General features: G+C 39.0%; 1 protein-coding gene across 3 annotated transcripts in view; it reads left to right on the forward strand.

The window, feature by feature from the left end:
- The window catches only part of FOSL2 (FOS like 2, AP-1 transcription factor subunit), a 36,496-nt gene that overhangs the window by 9,977 nt on the left and 7,998 nt on the right, over positions 1-18,521 (forward strand). For all 3 annotated transcript variants that reach the window (XM_070734289.1, XM_070734291.1, XM_070734292.1), the window contains exons 2-3: positions 14,115-14,369; positions 17,576-17,683. In XM_070734289.1, coding sequence (XP_070590390.1) covers positions 14,115-14,369; positions 17,576-17,683 — 363 coding nt within the window. The remainder of the gene's footprint in view (positions 1-14,114; positions 14,370-17,575; positions 17,684-18,521) is intronic.

The raw sequence follows: 18,521 nt of genomic DNA on the forward strand, positions 1-18,521 counted from the left end.
GGAAGCCAGATTCACTTAACAACTCTGCTATTAAGTGAACAACCGCAGAGATTTACTTAACAACTGTGGCAATAAAAGTCGTAAAATGGGGTAAAAACCCCTTAACAGATGTTTCACTTGGCAGCAGAAATTTGGGGCTCAATTGTGGTCATAAGCCAAGGATCACCTGCAATGTTTTCTTAATAGCTCTTAACCACTCTTTCACTCTTGTCCAATTTCATGCTGTTCAGTTGGGTTGAAATTAAGTAGAGTAAAAACACTCAAGTTCAGCTCTATATCTGGTGACCAGGAATACTTGTCCTAGCCTAGACAGTAATATGGAGATCATTTGGTATTGAATTCTTCCAGGATATTATTTCGATTTCCCAGTCATATCTACAGCCTTGACTCTGCATAACCTCCAAATCTTGATAAAGTCTGCTAGAATCTTAAAATTCTCAAGTTGGTGCCAATTCTTAACAACCACATATATTTTGTCTGTGACAATCCTTCCTAATTTGTCTGTTTAGGTCTTCAAGTTGTGTACACAACAGCATTGCAACTGAGCTGTCCACCTGATTACTGATTGTCCTGTTCTTCTTTTTCCTTCTGTTTTTCCCAGTATTACAGCCTTTTGTAGAGAGCCAGGATCTCACATAATAGGATAGAGAGAGCCTTGAGTGAGAACTTCGGCTTGAGTTGTTTGATTGGGTTGTTTTTCTTGATTATCCATGGTATTCTCAGCAGTCTCAATTCCCAATCCACTGGAGTCCCGGTATATATGGACATCAGGTTTTGTCGGGTTGCTTATTTCATTGTCCAAAGCACACATATCGAGATGCTAAAACAGCTTGTCTAGATTACTGTGTGTCATAAGAGTGCATGTTCTAGTATGCCTTCTTGCTTCATCAGCCATGATTTTATAATACTGTATAACACTGAAGAATAGCAGTTAACTCCTAAATATGCTCATTAGGAAGTTCTGAGGAGAATACCAGAATACTTACGGGACCGCCTTCTGCCGCATAAATCCCAGCGGCCGATCAGGTCCCACAGAGTTGGCCTTCTCCAGGTCCCATCGACCAAACAATGTCGTCTGGCGGGGTCTAGGGGAAGAGCCTTCTCTGTGGCTGCCCCGGCCCTCTGGAATCAACTCCCACCCAAGATTTGAACTGCTCCCACCCTCCTCGCCTTTCGCAAGAGCCTGAAGACCTATCTATGTCACCAGGCCATTAAAGTTATGAGCGGGTATGATTTTGTAGTATCGATTGTTTTTAAGATAATGGGTTTTAGCTACAGCTTTAATTATTAGATTTGTTTCTGTATTGTTTTATTGTTGTTGTGAGCCGCCCCGAGTCTTCGGAGAGGAGTGGCATACAAATCTAATAAATAATAATAATAATAATAATAATAATAATAATAATAATAATTATTATTATTATTATTATTATTATTATCTCCTTTGTTGATTACAGAGGGATGTTGGTTCAGAGAATAGCAAGATTGAAAGCTGAAAGCCATTGTTAATGCAGACTTCTGCTTTACATTGGGACTTTGTCCTTCTTTTGTAAGTCCTATCCACTCCCTGCCTTTTAACTACTATTCTTGGATGTTAACCTTACCAAGCAGGTTGTAAGGATGACGACTTCTCTCCTTGTTTCCTCGCTCCCTTGTTTATGTTGCATCATTCTGGAAAATAAATATATGTTTTTCTCACCACATACCTTCACAGTTAAGACTGCTACCATCTTCGCAGATTATCCTCAAGGCACAAATTCTGAATCGGTAGTTGACCTTAGTTTGGATTCTTCAGAACAGATCTCCTGTTTTTGTTTAGTTCACTAGTTTATTTTAATTCCTTTAATGTCATTACATCAATCAAAATGGTGGGGATCATTTTCATATACAGTGGTACCTCTACTTATGAACTTAATTCATTCCGTGACCAGGTTCTTAAGTAGAAAAGTTTGTAGGAAGAAGGAATTTTTCCCATAGGAATCAATGTAAAAGCAAATAATGTGTGCGATTGGGGAAACCGCAGGGAGGGTGGAGGCCCTGTTTCCTCCCAGGAGATTTCTAGAGAGACCCCAGAGTGGCTTCTCCCCGCCTTTTGCAGCCCTGTTTCCTCCCAGGAGATTCCTAGAGAGGACCCATGGAGGCTTCTGCCCACCTTTTCTGGCCCTGTTTCCTCCCAGGAGATTCCTAGAGAGGCCCCATGGAGGCTTCTCCCCATCTTTCCAGGCCCTGTTTCCTCCCAGGAGATTCCTAGAGAGGCCCCATGGAGGCTTTCCCCTGCCTTTTCCGGTTACACTTTCGGAGGCTCGGGCTTGTAAGTGGAAAATGGTTCTTGAGAAGAGGCAAAAAAATCTTGAACGCCCTGTTCTTATCTGGAAAAGTTTGTAAGTAGACACGTTGTTAGGTAAAGATACTACTGTACTGCAAATACTGTTAGTTACGATATTTTTCAGAGTATAAGACGCACCGTTTTCTTTCTTAAAAGAGGCTGTCTTATACTCTTATATTCCAAATGTAGCTTTTTTGAAGCTTTTTTCCCCCAGCCTTAATGTGTTAACAATCTTCCGGGCTTCCTATTACCTCTGAAGAAGGTTTTTTCCAACCCTATTGCAGGCTTGTTTTCATTCCTACTCCCACTGGGAAAGTTTTTTCCAACCCTAAAGCAGTGCTAATGATCTTCCCAGTTTTTTTTTTAAATTCCTTCTCCCTCCGAAGTAATTTTTTCCAGCCTTTTGCAGGCTTGTTTTTATTGCTATTTTTTTCAGCTCTAACCAGTGGATAAAATATTGTGCTGAAGAGACTAAGGACACTAGCTTGATGAATACCTGGTAGGTAGGTCCCCCCTCCCATTTTTCTATCCCAAAACTAAGGCGCGTCTTATACTCCGGTGTGTAATGAGTTTAAAAACCCCATGCTTGGGCATGATGAGCCTATAAACCTAATCCAATAATTGTTGTCTCCTTGTTACAGAAAAGAATTCCTTTTCTTTACTTTCCCCCACTCCTTTAGAGGCTACCAGTTGTTTTCTTTTTCCTCCATTGCTCCAGCTTTTGGTGCCAGCAGAAGTTTCAGATTTGCTTTGAAAACAAAACATGGTGGACTCTTATGCCTTTAAAATTTTTATATATGCACACAAATACCTAAACATTGTTTGAAATGAATTATTATATAGTGTCTTTTTAAAAGCTCCTGCTTTGTTTTGTCTAGACAGAGGAAAAACCTTCAAGGATTTTTTTTTTCTGATCTGGATCCCAAAACACTTTTTATGGAATATTATTAAAGAATAGGCACATAAATCTGCTTCAGCTGGAGGCATCTTTATATTCTGCCTTTAAAACTGCCTCCAGATCAGACTTGTAGAGCAGCAGTACTTTAACTGGTACCAGGCCTTAAAATACTATGCCATAATGATGGAACAGTGTCTGTGAAACAGCTTTTTTGTTTTTATATTCATTTGCCATGTTTCCATATGTATTTTCTGCCAGCTTGGAATATACCAGAACGACGAGTATTTTTCAGTTATTGATATTTTAACCGATTAAAGCAATAAGTAGGAAAAAAAATAGGGGTATTGAAATAATCTAAAATTCTCAGGTATCTTTTTAAAATGCTATTAATTTTATACTACAAATATTGTTATTGGTATTATTAAGCTTTTTTAGAAGATGTGACTATGTATGTATGTATGTATGTATGTATGTATGTATGTATGTATGTATGTACCGTGTTTCCCCGAAAATAAGACACTGTCTTATATTAATTTTTGCTCCAAAAGTTGTGCTATGTCTTATTTTCGGGGGGTGCCTTATATTTCTCAAATAAGAAAATTCACAGGCAGAAAAGCTGACACCCCCAAAGAAAGTGTACCGTATGGTACACTGATTACGGTACGGTACGGTACCTGTCAGTATGGCACCCACACACACAAACGACGGCACTTATATGGCACAACAGTATACTCCCGCTATTGCAGCTTCCGGCCACCAGAGGAACTACAGTCTACACACTGTAGTGGAGACTGTAATGGCGGTGAGACAGCAGCAGACTGTGTCTGCTGTACTGGACAGTAGTACAAAGCAATGGAAGGGGCCAGCAGGGGACGCCACATTATTACGGTACCGCTATGAACAGCTTTGAATGGTACGGTATGTTTTTCCACCATACCGTATGTAAATTTGATTAGGCCTTATTTTCAGGGGGTGCCTTATATTAGCAAATTCTGCAAAACCTTTGACATGTCTTACTTTCGGGTTACGTCTTATTTTCGGGGAAACAGGGTATGTATGTATGTATGTATGTATGTATGTATGTATGTATGTATGTATGTATTTACTTACTTATTTACTTACTTACTTACTTATTTATTTATTTAGATTTGTATGCCGCCCCTCTCCATTTTCATAGGAATAGTATGGAAGATTTTGCTGTAGTTTTCTTTCTGGATTTTTTGGACTTCCTATCTAGCCTACAAACTTGTGATTTTCTAATAGTTTCCTCCCTCAGTAGGCTTAGTCCTACTTAAATTGCAAGCTCAATGTCATTCAGATTCTTCCAGCAACATAAACTTTTTAGTTTTAAATATGACATGGTTTGCTTAAGATCGGCCTACTTTTTGCCTTCTAAAGAGCCAGGGATATTCCTTACCTCATACCAGTGTTTCCTTAAAGACTGATGAAGCTTTGTCATTCTATGAGTCAGCCTTGTCTTTTGAGTTAGTATTTGATATTCTAGGAACACAAACAATTGAGTAGAATATGATTGAGTTACACCTGGAATTCTCTGGGATGACTTGTTAGAAAACACAACTTTTTCCTCACCTACTCCTCCGTATTTCATGAATGATCACACAGGTAACAGAGTAAAATTGTAATGAAGAAGAGAAAAGTGCTCCCTGGGATTTAGATAAGAAAGAGTTAATAAAGCAGTCAATCTAGAACAGTGTATGATAATAATAATAATAATAATAATAATAATAATAATAATAATAATTATTATTATTATTATTATTTATATTTGTATGCCTCCCCTCTCCGAAGACTCGGAGCGGCTCAAGAAACTCTGTGGTTTCTTAACTTTGGCAAGTTTAAACTGCGTGGACTACAATTTCAGAATTCTGGGAGTTGAAATCTATCCATCTTAAATTTGCTAAGGTTGAGAAACATTGACCTAGACCAGTGATGGAAAACCTTTTTTTCCTTGGGTGCCAAAAAAGTGTGTGCACTCACTATTGTGCGTGCACGATGGCCCACACCCATAATTCAATGTCTGGGAGGGCGAAAACAGCTTCCCCCTGCCCTCCGGAGATCCTCTGGAGGCCGGAAATGGCCTGTTTCCCAACTTCTGGTAGGCCCAGTAGGCTAGTGTTTCACCCTCCCCAGGCTCCAAAGGCTTCCGTGAAGCTGGGGAAGGGTAAACATGACCTCCCCCATCCCCCCAGAGGCTCCCTGGAAGCCAAAAACACTCTCCCAGAGCCTCTATGCGAGCCAAAAATCAGCTGGCTGCCACACACATGTATGTTGGAGCTGAGCTAGGGCAACAGTTAGTGTGCCAGCAGATATTCAATTTTAATTTAATTTATTAGATTTGTATGCCACCCCTCTCCGAGGACTCGGAGCCAAAAGATATGGCTCTGCGGGCCACTTGTGGCACCCGTGCCATAGGTTCGCCATCACTGACCTAGACTAGACAGAACCCATCAAAACCCAGGTAACCCAAGCTCTAAGCAATCAACCAAAAACAATCACCCCACACTCTTAGACCAGCTTCTGAAAAGGCAGGTGCCCAATTAGCTATATCCCTACTTTTTTCATCTTCTATCACAGAGGTCTTCAAACTTGGCAACTTTAAGACTTGTGGGCTTCCAGCTTTCTGGGAGTTAAAGTCCACAAGTCTTAAAGTTGCCAAGTTTGGGGACCCCTGTTCTATCAGGAGAAGAAGGGATCACTATCTCTCAGCTGGCTTCTGCAGGCCCAGCTTTCAAATGAGGATTGAGAAATAGCCATCTATGGAAATGTGGAACTAAAGGCAGATTAAAAGATGCGTGTGAATGAATTTATATATGTGAATTGTTCAGAGCTGTTTCTTCCTTTGTTTCCTTAATTGTATTTTATTGTGCATGCATGTGTCTGAATCAGGGATGGGTTCTAACTTACCTAGCCGCTGATTCACTTCCTCCCTCGCCGCGTGTTGCACACAGTGCCACGAAAACTCAGGTTCTGTGCAGAAACAATAAACAGCTCCACATGCACAGAAGCCAAAAACAAGATGGCGCCTGCCTATGGTGCCGCTGAGAGAGCCAGTTTGGGGGCATGGCCAGCCTGCGATTGCTGCCGGTTCAGTGAGTGGGGGAAAATTCCCGCTACCTGTTCTATAGAACCGGTCTGAATTGGCAGGAACCCATCTCTGGTCTAAATGTATATTCATGCCTGGAAGAGACTGAGTTTAAACTATGACATATTTAATTTTATTTCTCATATGGTCTTCAATTCTTAATTAGTTCCTTAACTCTATGCAATGAACAATTTATTCATTCTTCCTGAATCTGAATCTTTCTGAATCAGAATCTTATTCTGACATGGAATTTATCCTAGCAAGCATCCTAGCTACTCTTAACTATGGAGGCCCAGAGTAGGTGCAGATCTGAGTTGCTTCTTCCTAAGCATAGAAAAAGATTTTTTGTAAAGAGTGGGAATGTAAGTGATTATATATTTCCCACTTCCCCAAATTTGTACGAAGACTCCAGAAGACCATATCTTTTGGATATATGTGGTTACAAAAGTGGAAGACCAAAATTAAAGAATTTTTTTCTTTTATTGCTTTAGTTTGAAGTGTGAACCTTCTGGGTTTTGTTTTGTTTTGTTTTTGTTTTTAAACCATCTTAAAAAAACCTGCAGGCAGGAATGCAAAAAATGTCAACATTGGCATTTATGGACTTAGTAATATTCTGTAGCAACACCCAGAATTTCTACCTGAAGACTGCATTGACAGTCTTTCCTCTATTCACCTGGGATAAATGCCATTGAATTCAATTGACGATTTTGCGATGTTTAGTATGGATTTGCAAAGCTCCAAAATTCCATTTTAGGAATTGCAGTATCATTTAGACTTATATACCGCTTCATAGTGCTTTACAGATCTCTCTAATCTACAGAACTACTGTGTTTCCCCGAAAATAAGACACTGTCTTATATTAATTTTTGCTCCAAAAGTTGTGCTACGTCTTATTTTCGGGGGGTGCCTTATATTTCTCAAATAAGACAAACTCACAGGCAGAAAAGCTGACACTCCCAAAGAAAGTGTACCGTACGGTACACTGATTACAGTACGGTACCTATCAGTATGGCACCCACACACACAAACGACGGCACTTATATGGTGCCACAATATACTCCCGCTATTGCAGCTTCTGGCCACCAGAGGAACTACAGTCTATGCACTGTAGTGGAGACTGTAATGGCGGTGAGACAGCAGCAGACTGTGTCTGCTGTAATGGACGGTACAAAGCGATAGAAGGGGCCAGCAGGGGATGCCACATTATTACAGTACTGCTATGAACAGCTTTGAATGGTACCGTATGTTTTTCCACTGTACCGTATGTAAACTTGACTACGCCTTATTTTCGGGGTGGGGGGGGTGCCTTATATTAATTAGCAAATTCTGCCAAACCTATGACATTCCTTATTTTTGGGGAACGTCTTATTTTCGGGGGAAACAGGGTAGCATATTGTCTCTAACAATCTTGGTCTTCATTTTACTGATCTTGGAAGGATGGAAGGCTGTGTCAACCTTGAGCTAATCAGAATCAAACTCCTGGATTGAGCTGTGAGTTAGCCTGCAATATTGAATTCTAATACTGAGCTACCATGACTTTACTAAGTTAATCCGCCTTGTCACAGCAAAAACGGTATTTCTTCCTTGATTGGCCTTTTTTTTGAGGAGGTGGGCTCTGTCATGCAAAAGACCCATTTGTCAGTCATAGCAAAACCATACATTATAGCTGTCCTGGCATATGAAAGCAATATCTTCGTTTTTTAAATACGGTATTTAAAAAGCCAGATCCAAAGAATGATGTGATGATATTATTTTTGGGGTAAGAACAAAACCTTGCCTTTTAATAATACTGCTGCCTCAATTTGTTCATTTAAAGCAGGGGTGTAAAACTGGCAGCCTGCGGGCCAAATGCATGATGCGCAGGCCAAGCCCACCCCAACTCTGCGAAGGGGAAAAACATCACTATACAGCAACGTGACATGGCGAGTTTGACACCTGTGATTTATCTGCTACTAATAACACAGGTGTCATCAAACTGCTACAATAATATACACAATATACCGGTACTTGAATAATCCATTATTCAGAAGTCATTGAATCCCTGTGTCTCTCTGATTTATTTGACTTGCTTCCTCCTTCTGTTTGTGTAATCCCTCTTCCACCACATGTTATCAGTAGTTTTAAAAAATTCTAATTTGTTTGGTTGGTTGCAACATTTTACTGCATTTTCAGTATTTCTCAGGCTGCCTGTTTTCAAAAAGCTAGTTAGTTCTAGTTTGCTAGCTGCAGATCTTTCCTATAAACCACATTATCACTAGTATGCCCACTGAGAGACTTTTGCACTTTCCTATTACTTGAGCAAGTTTTCACCAATCATTTTTCTTAACTCCCAAAAGTGGTAATGTATTTGCTTTCCTTCAATATGATCTTGGTTTTTCTCTTCTCAATTTTTCAGTACATTTTTGCAGTGCTTCTTTTTACTTTAAATGTCTGTGAAAATTTGGGCTGCTGATTTGCCATATGACTAATCTGATTTTACTTTTACTTTTTAAACATCATTTTAACAGTATGCCACTTGGGTATAATAAGTTTTGAAATAGTAAGTAGAATACCACCACCCCTTTCTTGGATATTACTACAATTATTTTGAAGTAAACCTAAGTAAACCTACTTCCAACCCAGCAGCTATAGCATCATCTGAAATCGAAATTGTTTTATCAACATTATAATATCTCAGTATTAGCAATTTAGTTAAATATTTAAGCTCTGCAGAGGCCTTATCTTGTATATTTAACCACTGAAACTCCACTTCTTGCAATAGCAGTTATAAAACTGGTCATATTTGCTATGACTTTGAATAAATGTGTAATCATCTAAAACGTCTTTACTTCATTTTGTGGATGATACATTCCAACAATAGTTTCAATTTTACTTTTATCAATTTTTATATTATGAGCAAATATAGTTCCGGTTTATTCTATAAATTTGTTTAGGATGGTTTTTTAAAATCATGCTCTATAATGATCTTGTTTCTTTAAAATTTTGCTGTATTCTCTGATAAACTTCAAAAGCTGATGAAATATCAGATGTCAATATGTTAAAAGTACACTTTGGCAAAGTAGATAAAGAAAAATATTTTCTCAAAATATCCTTATTCATATTCTTTCAATTGAACTAATTTGTCCGCTATTTGATTTTTACTACAGGATTAACCTGTTGGTTCTGTAGCTTGTGCTATTGTACCCAGCTTTTTCATCTGTTTGAGTTCTCCTTGGCTTTTAAGATAAAGATATATCTTTCTACAAGCACAAATAACCTATGAATTTCATTTAGTAGATTAGTAATCTGTAAACAACCCACGTATTTGAACTGCAGTTTATTTTTAATATTATCTTCACACCTAAAATCTTATTTGCAACACAAATTGTTAGCTGTAAAGGCCAGTGAAAAAAATTATCTCTTTATTTGCAAATAAACTCACATCTTCCCACATATTTAATTCCTTCCCAAAATAAATAAACAATCTTGCATTTGATTTTCTCCCAAAGATTTACTTTACAAGATCATATAAACATTTATAAACAAGCCGTGTAATTCTAAATAGTACAGTATTTCTTTTAAAGCCTATCACTTTATAATGATTCACGTTCAATGAAACTAATCTGTCCAGTTGTAGTTCCTGGATACAGTCATCTTCCTAGTAATCTTTTTGTATGTCTACAACATACAAATTTTTCTTACTTGCAACTTTTTACTCTTTACTTTTTTTTTACTAATTTGCAACTTCTTACTCCTAGTTTTGCACTGAGTATCTGTAGGATATTGGATAAGAAGCAGAGAGGCTAAGCTTCTACTCTATCCTTAGTTACAAGGAGATAAATATACTGACTTGAGTTCCTGATTTAAAAACCAGGATAGATACCTGATAAATAAATAAAAATAATTAAGTTATCATGTTTTCTACAATCTTCTTTCATATTTCAAGCAAACCTGAATACTGCAGTAAATAACACAGTGCTGAAAGTATTCTTAGCTTCTGTTCCTAACAGTAATTGAAGTTATTTAGCATTTAGTTTCTTTCACTAACTTACTATAGTATTAATTTTTTTTTGCCAAGAGTATTCTTAATTGATTTGCTCTTTATGCACAGAAATGTCTATTTGTTTGCTTAGGGTTTTTTTTAAAGTTAAGTCTCACTCTCTGGATAACTTGCTTGTGCTTTATTATTCTGTTTCTACAAACAAAATTCACAAACTTGTATTAATAACTTTTCAAACAAATACTCCAGGATTGATTTTTTTCCCCTTCCTCTTGACGAAACCATATGGAATATGTATGCATTCCATAAATAATCTCTTTTTTAAAGTCAATAATGTGCTTCAAATGTAAGGATAACAATTTGCAACTTTTGTTTACCCAATCCCTTGTCAAACTGGAAATGCTCAGTGGGTTTTCCCCCAGATAGAAACATTTGAACCCTTCAGTCTTCTTATCTATACTAACCACACCACACAAGCCTTTGCTTTCATGTTTTCCAGTTTTCTGCAACACTATCTTCAAACACCAACTTACCTGGAGGCTTCAGTCAATCCAACGAGTGCAGTCTATCCTAGGGATGAAATTCAAATTGTTTCCCTATTGGTTCTGTGAGCATGGATTAGATTAGATTAGATTTATTGGATTTATATGCCGCCCCTCTCCGCAGACTCGGGGCGGCTCACAACAATGGTGAAGAACAGTACATAGTAACAAATCTAATATTTAAAAATCTAAATTACAGTTTTAGATTAAAAGGTCCAAAAAAGAAACCCCAATATATAAAAAAACAACACACAATCGAATCATACACAAAAACTACATGGGCAAAGGGGAGATGTTTCAATTCCCCCATGCCTGATGGCAGAGGTGGGTTTTAAGAAGTTTACGAAAGGCAAGGAGGGTGGGGGCAATCCTGATCTCTGGGGGGAGCTGGTTCCAGAGGGTCAGAGCCACCACAGAGAAGGCTCTTCCCCTGGGTCCCGCCAGGTGACAATGTTTAGTCGATGGGACCTGGAGAAGGCCAACTCTGTGGGACCTAACCGGTCGCTGGGATTCGTGCGGCAGAAGACGGTCTCGCAGATATCCTGGTCCGATGCCATGAAGGGCTTTATAGGTCATAACCAATATTTTGAATTGTGACTGGAAACTGATCGGCAGCCAATGCAGACTGCAGAGTGTTGGAGTAACATGGGCATACTTAGGGAAGCCCATGATTGCTCTTTCAGCTGCATTCTGCACAATCTGAAGTTTCCAAACACTCTTCAAAGGTAGCCCCATGTAGAGAGCATTACAGTAGTCGAGCCTCGAGGTGATGAGGGCATGAGTGACTGTGAGCTGTGACTGCTGGTCCAAATAGGGCTGCAACTGGTTCCCCAGGCGAACTTGGGCAAACACCCCCTCGCCACAGCTGAAAGATGGTTCTCTAATGTGAGCTGTGGATCGAGGAGGACGCCCAAGTTGCAGACCCTCTCTGAGGGGGTCAGTACTTTCCCCCCAGGGTAATGGACGGACAGATGGAGTTGTCCTTGGGAGGCAAAACCCACAGCCACTCCGTCATGGCTTGGTGGGCATGGAAGGGGAAGGATACTGCACAATCCCCATTCCCCTCCCACTCCTGGAGGCAAGAATATTGCAAAATCTTCATTCCCACCCTCTCTGGGACCAGCCAGGGGTGGTATTTGCCGGTTCGCCGAACTATTCAAAATTTCCGTTACCGGTTCTGCAGAACCTGTCAGAACCTGCTGAATTTCACCCCTGGCCTATTCCCAACCATTTATGTCTTTGTATTATGTTAAAAAGTCAGATCTGAGTAATAAAAAAAGATTTCTTTAAATTGGCAGCAACAACTTATTTAATAACATAGCCATATTTATTCATGCTATGAGAATTCTGCTGTTAGTGAAGTATTCTGCCGAATGCTAAAGAGGAACCAAAGGCGTTTTTCAGTTTAACCGTCTTCTCTCATTTCTGGATTGTTTTAAACAAATCATTGGCTGCTCCAATGTATAGAATGAGAAATAGAAGTATGTAATATTGAATGGGTCTACAGATTTATGCTATATTGTTTGCCTTGCAAATTTAAGTTCTGAACCTTTAAAAAGATTCATACAAAATAAAATCCACCCAAAAATGCTTATTTATATTAATAGAAAATAAACTATATGTATTCATATCCTATAGTATTTAATTCAATACTGGGATCATAAAAAGCTTGCTCCAGCAGATAGGTCAGTTCTTCAGGGTGTGACAGAATAGATAGATAATAGATGTTCTTCCTAATACTTTAGGATTAATTGGAACAATGAACCACAGCAATGTTTGGAAGGATAAATTACATCTTCTCCAATTATTAAACCATTACTCCTATATAACAATTGGAATGGTACAGGGGGATGGCACAATGGTTGTAAGCTTGAGAATGGGTTGTAAGTCACATTTCCAGGATCATTGCAAAAGTGAAGATTGCATGAAATATCATTAGACTTTTTCAGAAGCTTGTTCTCACAGTCTAGAAACTGTATTTGTCCGGATAAGAATGTGCTGAAGAAAAATTAGGTCTACTTATATGGGAAAGTATTGCTTAAATTAGCAAGCACTAAGATGAAAACCGAGCTCAGAACAAAAAAGCATACTATCATCTTTTCAATTAACTAGTATAAAACAAATGCTCACAATTATGCTGAAATCATGTAGTAATATGGAAATATCTGCTATCTGATGGAAATATTACCAGATTTCTTATAATATTGTTGATCCTCAAGAATGAAGGATTTGCTAATTATTCTTCTAGTTATACAAAGCATTTTATTTGGATATTAAAAGCAATAGTATTTATTATTATTATTTATTAGATTTGCATGCCGCCCCTGTTAGATGGAATATATATCCCCCAACAATCTGGGTTTCTCATTTTACTGATCTCAGAAGGATAGAAGACTGAGTCAATCTTGAGCTGATGACACTCGAACTGTCAAATTGTTGGCAGAAGTAGCCTACAGTACTGCATTCTAACCACTGCGTCATGATGGCTCTTAAGATCCTGAATTAATCCCTGGCATCTCCAGTTAAAAGTATTTTTCAGAGTCCTCTATTCCAGATCACGTATAACTGCTTTCAGCAAGGATGCTCAGATGAATTAGATCAGGGATCCCCAAACACGGCAACTTTTAAGACTTGTAGACTTAATTCTCCAGCCAGCCAGAATTCTGGGAGTGGAAGTCCACAAGTCTTAAAGTTGCTAAGTTTGAAGACCTCTGTATTTAGATGCACATGATTTTCAATTGGTGGAAAAACAATGCATGTGTTTATTTATTTATTTAATTGGATTTGTATGTCGCCCCTCTCCGAGGACTCGGAGCAGCTCACAGCATGTATAAAAAACAGAACAATAATATGATCCAATTAATACTATAATTTAAAGACAATTAAAAGAGAAGATTAACCAAAAAATAACTTATTAACCAAACATTCAGCAATCATACTTAAGGCATTCAGTGGTCACGGGAACATCTAAAAGTCCCAAGCCTGGTGGCAAAGATGAGTTTTTAAGTTCTTTCGGAAGGCAAGGAGGGAGGGGGTAGTGCGAATGTCTGGAGGGGAGATGATTCCAGAGGGCCGGGGCTCCCACAGAGAAGGTTCTACCCCAAGGTCCCATCAACCAACATTTGGCTGACGGGACCCTAAGGAGGCCAACTCTGTGGGATCTCACCGGTCGCTGGGACTCGTGCGGCAGAAGGCGGTCCTGGAGTTCCTTACCATCCTATATTTTCATTTAAATAGGCTGCTGACTTCTCTCTCTTTCTGTCTTCTAGAAATTCCGGGTCGATATGCCAGGATCGAGCAACACATTTATTCCTACTCTCAACGCAATAACCACCAGCCAAGACCTACAGTGGATGGTTCAGCCCACCGTGATAACCTCCATGCCAAGTGCCTACTCTCGCTCGCATCCCTACAGCCACGCATTGCCCAACCTGTCTTCAGTTACTGGACACACAGCCTTACAAAGGCCTGGTGTCATTAAAACCATTGGGACCACCGTGGGCAGGAGGAGAAGAGATGAGCAGGTAGCTCCACTGTTTAAAACAACTAGTGGAATGGACTTGATATTGAATGTAGCATTTCTAGGTCTGTGCTTCAAATGTTGGTGGTAACTGACAATAGATTTATACATTGCCTGAATCTAGCTTGAAGGAATAGTGACTTCAGTATAAGAAAGTCTCTACAAACCATAGCTTAGCTAGCTTATATTTTTTGAGACCTTGCATTGTTCCCAGGATTTTCCAGTGAAGGAATTGTGAATAACAAAGCTGGGAAGATTTGTAGAGTTAAGATTGAAAGTTGTCGCCAATCAGGACTGACAGCTTTCAATAAGCTAAATTATATTTTGTGAGGCCTTGCATTGCTCCCAGGATTTTCCAGCCCAATCTGATATGATGCCCCTGCTTAAGTTTTCATTTATATTAATGTTTTAATAGTGTCTCCTTTAGTGATAATTTCACTGGAATGTGTGGATTCCAAAAGCATTGGAAAGGTTCACTATCTCGTTTTCATTGCAAATAAATTGTTGGTTGTAACTAACGTATAAGGCTTAAGATAATACAAAATGTCATTCTTTGTTGTCTTGTGGACATCTATGCAGTAACTTCTCAAGGAAAATGTATCCAAGAATCTTGTATTGCTGAATAATTATCAGGAATTCTGAATAAAATGTAAGCTTGGAAATTTCTAAATGGATTACTAAAGCCAGGCTTATTGGTGCATGTCAACATTCACCAAATATTGTTAAATGTTATTGGACTAGTATTTAACTTATTAAAAATCTTTTTGTATTTGGAGATTTATATAACTACGGAGATGGAAATATAATATGAGGCTGCTAGTTAAGGCAGTAGCCCTGTATTTCTCTCTAATGGGTAGTTCCATCCAAAGAATATAAGGACTGTTCCCCAGAAATGCCCAGAGCATGCCAAGCAGTCCTTCCCACAGTAGCCAACTGTATTCCTCTGGATAATCCATAAGTAGGCAAGAGGTAATAGCAATCTCCTGCTCTTCCTGAGCAACTAATTTAGAGATAAATATATATCTGAACTTGAAGGTAACACATTACTCATTATACTGTGGCATAATGTGGTTTCTATGCCTCTGGTTTTAGTGTGTTGTGCAAACCCACCCATTATGGCATAAGGATATGTACAGAAACTAGGCCACAATGGCAAATTTAAACAATGTTTAAAATAAGGCCAGGCTTAGCATGATTGGTGAGTACTGTCCTAACTGTTACAGCTAGTCATTATTGAGAGCCAATGTGGTGCAGCGATGGAGTTGTTGGACAAGACGTAAGGTAGTTCATATTCTAGTCAACCCCCAGCCACAGAAGCTTATGTACTTACTTTGAGCCAGTTGCTCCCTCTCAGCCCAGCCTATCTCATAAACCAGGGGTAGGCAAAGTTGGCACTTGTGGACTTCAACTCCCAGAATTCCGGAGCCAATCATGCTAGCCCAGGAATTCTGGGAGTTGAAGTCCACATGTCAGAGAAGAGCCAATTTTGCCTACCCCTGTCATAAACAGTCTGTAGTGGGGAAAATATGAGAAAACACTGTGTCGCCTTGAGCTCTTGAATGAAAAGTAAGATAGAAATCAAATCAACAAATGGTGGTATTCTCCTTCATTGGTAGAGTCCCATTTTAAAGCCATTAAGGCTCAGGATTAGTGTGATTTCTTTTGGTTTTTGAATTCACATAATTCTCAGTATAGTTGATGGCTATGAATACTGCAGTTCAAAGAATCTGGAACACAAGTAAATGGGTGCAGTGTCGCAATCAAAGCTCCGCCCCTTTGATTGCAACACTGCACCCATCTTCATATCTTGACTTCCCTTCTTACCAAACGCTGATCTGCAGTGAATGTGGCTGGACCTTACGTTGGCTATTCGGGCATAAGGAGATGGATCAGAGAGTTAACAATGTAACTGAGAATAGCATAAAACCCAGTCCCTGGGCATGGGTGCCATTCAAGTATTTTGCATTGGAGTCACATTTCTTATTTCCAGTTTGTCGTTAGATTCAAAAAAGTTGATTAGAATTAGATGCTTGATTAGAATAAGAAAACTTTTGGGTAGCTTAATTCCTTTTTCATTGTAACAGATGGTTAACTACAGTGAGGATGCTGAAGTGGTTTTGAGATAACTGTTATCTCTGCCACATGTACAGGTGGGAGGAGAGGGCAGAGAAGTTACTAGAAATCTTAATTTATCTACAGTCCTCCAAATTCTCCTCTTTAGGTTGTGTGTGGGCATATTTAAACCCACTACACTCCCTCCATGGCATTTATCTCCTATTGCTTAAGGGCTGCCTGATGATGCAGGAAATGTAGGGTCTTATCTCAAGAAGTCAGAGGTAGGAAAGGAAAGAATCGAAAGGCAGCCCTTTTGATTTGATTAGGGTCATTCCAGTTTGTCCAGCCCCCTGGACCTTGGCTTCTGACCTTCCAGTTAAAGACTGTTGTCCCAAGAGAAGAAACACACAGATTTTTTTTTTTCCAAGGAAAGAAAAACTTGCAACATCTTCCAAGGCTCTTACTTCACAAACCACCCACATTGCAAAACCACCGAGAAACTTCTATCTTTGCATTCAGTCTTAATTGCAGATTCATTGTTTTCTTGCCCAACCTTCCTGTGGTTTCCCCACTGCTGTGCTCTTCCCCCACCTTGCTAGTGCTTTTCCTTTCTCCCCAGTGGCTCCAGGGCTATATTATATCAAATCCCCGGTAGTACCTTGATGTGAAAAAGAATGTTTTCTCAGAGCCCCTGGATCCATATGGGGGAGCCTCAGCTCTGACGCCCAGAATTGCATTATTCAGCTAGTAACATGGTAGCTTTTGAAGTGACTGGTTTATCTTCACCAGTCCTCAGGCCCTAATTGCTATCACCTTCCAGACTAGTCTAGTATTTGAGGCTAAGAGGTTGGACAAGAACTGGGGGAGATCCAAGTTCACCTTGAGTCATAGAAGCTTACTGGGTGACTTTGGGCCAATCACACATTCTCCACTCAAATCACCTTACAAAGTGGTTATTCTGGGAAAAACTGTAGGTGGGAGGGTTGTGGATACATTTCCTTGAGCTGCTGAAGGGAAAGCAGAATATAAATCAGTTGAACTATGCATGAAAGATGAAAATTGAACCATGGATCATCAGTTGAATCACATTTCTCATTGATTCATCCTTCAAACTACCAGCTTGAACTAATGTTTTGTCCATTTGCTTGCCTACAGTTATCACCTGAAGAAGAAGAGAAGAGAAGAATTAGAAGAGAAAGGAACAAACTAGCAGCAGCGAAATGCCGTAACAGGCGCCGAGAGCTGACTGAGAAACTCCAGGCAGTATGTATTTTGCACAAATCTCCTCCTTTATTTATTTATTTGACTTGTATGCAGCCCAATCCTGTAGGACTCGGGGCGGCTTACAACAATCAAACAGTACAATAGAAATTCAAAGTCTTGAATTCCTTTGTTTTTTGTAAGATAAAATGAAGACTTGTTGAATTGAGCTCAACATACACTGACTTCATGGACAAATAGTATTGTTTTCTTGAAAACAATATTGAAGTAGTTTCCCATTGATATCTTTTGATTTTTGACTTTCCAGTCTAACCTCTAGTCTTGGAATTTGTAAATGGTCTCCTGCTCAAGTGCTAAAATAGGCCGGCCTCTGCAAATGAAGCTGGATAACTTTGTAAATAGGGTATATAATATACTGATTTTTTTGTGGCTATGTGATACAAGATGATCTGACATTTTATTGATTTTTGTTCAGTATCATGATATTTCTAAAACTCTAAAGGCTTGCTGAACCACTGTTGAGAGCTGCCCCCTGAAAATCCTTGCGATAGTTGGGCTGGTTTTTGGTTCACGGTGGAAACTTGGGGTGAAAAGAAAACTTTAATATAGAGCTAAATGGTTCTTCAGAAGTTACATATCTGATGCCTTTATTAGGGAATAGGGACAGTACTAGGAATTTATTAACAAAAGGAGAAGAGTAAAGTAATAAAGCTTGAATATGTATGAATAGTGATCTACCCACTTTTCCTCATTCTGCTTATACCAGATAATCATACAAATAAGATGGAGCAAACACTTAAAGGTGTTAAAAAATGACCTAAGTGTTTTTAAAAAAAACAAAAACAAAAATGCAAATGACTATAGTGTAGCAAAAGAATTA

The sequence above is a fragment of the Erythrolamprus reginae genome, chromosome 1 (assembly GCF_031021105.1).
Source record: "Erythrolamprus reginae isolate rEryReg1 chromosome 1, rEryReg1.hap1, whole genome shotgun sequence".
Taxonomy (NCBI): Eukaryota; Metazoa; Chordata; class Lepidosauria; order Squamata; family Dipsadidae; genus Erythrolamprus; species Erythrolamprus reginae.